We start from the raw sequence: 5,604 nt of genomic DNA on the forward strand, positions 1-5,604 counted from the left end.
AGGAAGTATTCTCATCTTAAACAAGGACTAGGTAAGATTATAACAAATCTGATAGTAGTATTAGTGGGCCCAACTATCCCGAAAATAGGAAATTTACTCTCATGCTACGCTTTACACTAAATACTTTATGTAACTGAGATTGTTACGCTTGGGGCACCGAATTTAAGAAACTTGTTCTAACAGTAGCACTTTCAAGTCCTTCAACCACTAGATACGGACTCAGGAAGGTAGTTATTCTATTCTATATATTGTAAATAAATAATATTGTAGTAAATTACAATGTGGTGAGATTTACCTACTAGCAACGTAATAAACAAAGTCAGTCATTTGTTGGTGGTGAATAGTGAGAGGAAAGTACGAACGAGTGTGTTGGTGGGGCCGTGTATGAACTCGAGTGCACCAGTTAGTGGTAGGATCATGCAGTGGCTGGTCATGTGGTGCCAGGTCTTGCTCCTCGCCGAGGGCATGCACCTGATGCCCCAGTACTACGAGACCTCAACAGATGTAAGTTACACCTATTTTACTTAAATTCGATTTTTTTAATGTTTTATTCAGCTTCCCTTTGATCTAAAGTGTGCAATTAGAATTATTAAAATTGTGTTAATTATTTTTAATGATTTTTCTTGTCTAGTAACATTTAAAGGGTGATTAGTTCTCAAAAGTTGGATATTTTTTTATTTCTATATTCCATTTTCAAATCATTTTTAGTCTATAGGTAATCGTTTTATATAGTCGCGTGTCTTTTGGGTATCAATTTTAAATTTATACTAGTAGATATAATCATATAACGAGAAGTGAACGATAAAATATTAACTATTACATACTAATGAAGCTAAAAAAAATGGAGAGTATGTATTAGACCTGTTAATGAACACACAATGATCCATATTCAGGAATCAGTGTACCGCGTAATTGACAAGCTGGTATGTTACAATACTAATTATTGTCGACAGGTAAAATTTACGATCACATTTCATACTTGGCGATGCATTAATCGCTATTATCGAAATATCATTGCACCTAATTGGAAATAAAGTAAAATGTAACCATGTAGGTATTAATAATTGTGGAGAAAATTGACAAAAGTTTCAGCATACCTATTTTTACAATAACTATCATGAGATATACAAAATAAATAAAGATCACGGTTTATTTACTTATTTTAATGGAGAAGAGCTCTACTGCGCTTGCCTTAGGTACCTACTCTACTACGTCTGCACACGCTGCTCATGATGAGGAGTTCCTCTATGACTCGAAACTAGTACCGTAAAACATGGCAACTTTACCATATTTTAGAACAAAACACGAAATATATTTTTAACCATAAGACGCATAGAAACCAAAACTATATATTTAGAATTGTAGTCTATCTGGCTCGCTTTACCGTAATCGTCATTATATACAAACACTTATTTTAGCCGTAGTAAAGAAAAAACAACATGGGTAAAGATACCAAATTTTTGGCAACTTTACCTACGCGCCGTATTCATCGTGTATTGCATATTGAAGAGTTGTTGAAGTACAGAGGGCTTCATCTAGGACCTCTTCGTATTATAATGCAAACAGTATGAGGATATCTATAAAGATAACGGCTACACAGACATTAGGGAAAGTTGCCACGGGTTTCATCGTAATTTACATACAAATAATTTGTTACGCTCGGGGTTGTCAAAAAAGGAGGAACATTTTTATGACATCTATATTTAAAAAAAAAAATTAATAATCCTTAAACCTAAAGTAAAAAAACGCACAATTTTCTAACATAAATATTATTCCCTTTTAAACTAAATTAAGTTCTAAAATTTTAAGTATTTATGTTTAAAATTGTAAAAAAGGCTACAAAATAATGTTTAATCCTTGACTTTTTAATTTTATGACTTCACTATCTCCATAGCTAATTTTAACATCACTTTCGTATAATTTTTATAGTGTCTAGCTCCGAGTTTTCTGCGGTTTTGTTTCATGGGAGCCATTTTGGCTGTAAAACAAAAGGTATTATTAAATACATTATATCTTATCATCCAGGATATTCACTATTATGCTGTGAAATTTAGGTATTCGAAAATGGTTACATACACACAAACAAGAAAAAAACATTTATTGCCAACCCTAACTGTAGGTAAAGTTGCCACAAAGCAGGCCGTGGCAACTTTACCTAACCTGTGTCAACATTACCGAAGCGATTATTTATCAATAAATTAAAGAAAAAGCAATTGCTGACATTACAACAGTAATCCCAACTATAATATACATACAAGATCAAAATTTCACTCACCTGTGACAAATAGTTAAGGCTCTGTAAGCACAATTTAGGAACAACTAACTTTTAGCTCATTTTCACGCATACATTGTGACGGCTATTACTGGCATAATAGCAGTCTTACGTCTACGCAAAATATAGTAAATATTTCCTTTTAATGTCTTAAAAATACTTCTATTACAAAACAGAATTCTAGTGGGTAGATTTTTAGATAAATGAGTTTATACCGAATACCTATAGTATGGTAAAGTTGCCAAGGGCCCGGTAAAGTTGCCATAGTTTACCGGTACCTAGAACTTTTGTCCATTAATATACGTGATTATTAGTTAAAAGTTTTAGTATCTAATCAAACCAACGTTTGATATGTAGATGTTTCTAGTAAATTATATTATAATTAGAAATAAGTTAAATCATATCGTATTAAGTTTTGTTAATCATTTCCTAATATTTATAAAAACACCCAATATACCTAGGTATGTATCTAAATGTAGTCTGCTATTATAATCACTTTTTTTTCTTGTGGCATAAATAATAATACGCATGCGAAATGTATATTTGATGTATTGTTTTTTGACGCCTATTGCGAGTTAATGAACTTTGAGTGTTTGAAAAGGCCGCTAATGCAGTGTCGTGACATAATTTTTTCTATGCAAAATTGTATCTACATACCTAAGTTCCTGTGTATAAACTTTGTTATTATGCAATATGCAGTGACAACAAGAACAACAATGGATGTTACAATAAAGGAATCCTTTCTTTTCAGGTGAACTGCATCGAATATGCAATCGCAAATCAAAACAGGATTGGTAGAATGCTCAAAGAAGGTAAAGTAGTTTTGGTAACGAATGTTTATTAATGTTTCGGTATCGTTTTGTTTATAATGTTCTTATGTATGTTACGTAGGTTGGCATGCCCAGAACCCAACGCCTAGGAAAAACATCCAGAAGCGTTCCACAATACCTGCTGAGTTCTCCCTCACCACGGAGCCCATGTCGAGACGCATGGATGATATTTTCACCAACATAATACCAAGAGGCACGCATTTGCTCAAAGAACACGCAAAATTAGTCCAAGATATAAACAGCCTCCGTCAAGTAGTGTTCATATCGCCATTCGTCGATGAGCCAAAGGAGTATGACGACTCCATCTTCCATGAGATTATTGAAACTGCGCCAACTTCCACGAATAGACCGTCTTCGTTCAAACCAATTATAAGTAGCACAAGACCACCGATAAGTTCGACCAGACCAACAACGAGTTCGACGAAAGGAAGTTCGATTCCAATCATATTACTGGGTGGAGCGAGTCAGCGTCAGGTGGTGAAGAGTCAACCTATTACTTTTATGAAACCGACCATTAGTTTAGTCGGAACCACCGTCTCTCCTCTGGTGAAGCATCCATACCCTTTCGTGAACCCCCAACGGAAGCCGGTTAAGATCTGCATGACGTCGATCCCTGCGATGTTCACTACAACGAGACGTCCGCCTACTTTTTGGGATAAACTCATAGACTATTTCATACCCGCCCGTACTATAGGGAGGTAGGTGTCATAGATAAATATAATTTAAGTACTTTTATACATCTTGATCAATAAGTAGTGATATTAATTTAATGCTAACCTTTGGCTAAACATTTTACACAAGTACGTGTTTAATGAACCGACCACAGTATTTATTGTAATGTTATTTAAATTAAAAAATGATAATTGTGTCGGAAGAACCATTTCCTACCGTCACTACAAAGCTATCGTTTACTCAGGTACTTGTTTACAGTTCGTGTATCGATCTATGAACATATACTTAAAATCATTAATCGTCTATGTACACATGCGTGCGCCGATGGCTCAAGTCGCGTGTTCTGCCTCTTGTTATAAATGCCGATTATGTATTGTCTTCTTTTTTACACTTTTACGCGTCGGAATGGAAAAGTTGAACGTCTTATGTATTATGACAAAATAATTATTTTTCATTGTGCCTTATGTCATTAGTTCTTGTTGAGTTCTGGTAGATATCCAGTGAGAACTTTTCATTGAATAAGAGCGACGTTATGTCACGGAATTTTTTGTTCTATTGTATTAATCTTAATGACTTGGGTTACATTTCTATTCCAACGGCTAAAATTGTGAATTGTATATATTATTAAGTTATAATATAATGTATTAATGCAAGTAAGGGCAGAAAAAAATGTTTTGTCTGATATCTTTGTTACCAATTAAATGTTGTATTTACGATATATCGGCGCTTGTTTTATTTACATTTTGTTCTTAAACTAACTTTAGACTAAATAATCAGACGTAAGTAGTCATTATGCTCAAAAAATAATGTATGTGACGTACACACATAGGTCATGTATATAAGTCAGGAAATTAACAGACAAGATTTTTGAGCATTGGTAGATATTCGATTGATTACCAAATTAGGTACAAGGTATCGAATGAAATACCTGGATATCACCCGGTATGGTAGATATGTCATCAGTCCCATGTAACAGGGGCGAGTCTATTCAAAGTTTCTGAAAAAACTGTATCATACCATTTGATCGACCGCCATGAGCTGAGCATGAGCCAGTTAGTGGTATATAAAATTAAAACCTATTTAATTTCGAACATTAAGAATGGACCTTCTGCAGACGACACATTGAGTGCACAAGTCTAGAATGTTCTGATTGCATTGCGCAGGTCTATGTTTTACGATCAATACTTTGATGGGCGATACACCTGTTATGTACCTATGCAGTTGTTTTTATGTAAAAATATGAGAGGCACGGAGGGCTCAGTTACGTAATTGAATAGTCCCAATCTTATTTACTGAGTATGAAGATACTTTTTCGAATTGGGAATCAACTTAAGGATCCTCTGGCTCTAGTTCTATTTATAACCACTTGAATTTGATAAAAGTTGGTATCGAAATTAGGCTTATCTTCTATTGTTTAGATGAGAACGATGCGTTTCTGTTTCTCCAAATGACTATGTAAATGAATGAGAGAGGGATGAGATAAACACTATGGACTTTTTATCTCACCCTAGAAAAGGGTGTGGTCCCTGTTTGAGTCCATGCAGACGAAACGAAGGGCGTTGCAAGCACCTACTCAGTTATAGGTACTAAGTCTGACTCGGTAAACGAAATGGACTGGTTCAATAACATTAATATAAAATATAGAGTTAAATAATATGTGACTCTTTATGTGTTGTAAGTTTCCATATTCGGAAACGGCTTTGTCTATACACACAAAATGATAAGTACCTACGTATATAAGCATTTAACTATTTCTCTAATTGAATCTTAGTAATCTACTACAAAACATTTTTATGTTGATATTTAATTTTAAAACCAAATAAAACACAA

At 34.2% G+C, this 5,604-nt stretch overlaps 1 protein-coding gene across 1 annotated transcript; it reads left to right on the forward strand.

Annotated features, from left to right (window-relative positions):
- Nucleotides 1-382: 382 nt before the first annotated feature.
- LOC118265070 (uncharacterized) lies at nucleotides 383-4,492 on the forward strand. Its single transcript, XM_035577787.2, has 3 exons — nucleotides 383-504; nucleotides 3,024-3,084; nucleotides 3,164-4,492. The coding sequence occupies exons 1-3, from the start codon at nucleotides 385-387 to the stop codon at nucleotides 3,802-3,804; spliced, it is 822 nt and encodes a 273-aa protein (XP_035433680.2). The 5' UTR covers nucleotides 383-384; the 3' UTR covers nucleotides 3,805-4,492.
- Nucleotides 4,493-5,604: the final 1,112 nt, after the last annotated feature.

The sequence above is a fragment of the Spodoptera frugiperda genome, chromosome 25, assembly GCF_023101765.2.
Source record: "Spodoptera frugiperda isolate SF20-4 chromosome 25, AGI-APGP_CSIRO_Sfru_2.0, whole genome shotgun sequence".
NCBI lineage: Eukaryota > Metazoa > Arthropoda > Insecta > Lepidoptera > Noctuidae > Spodoptera > Spodoptera frugiperda.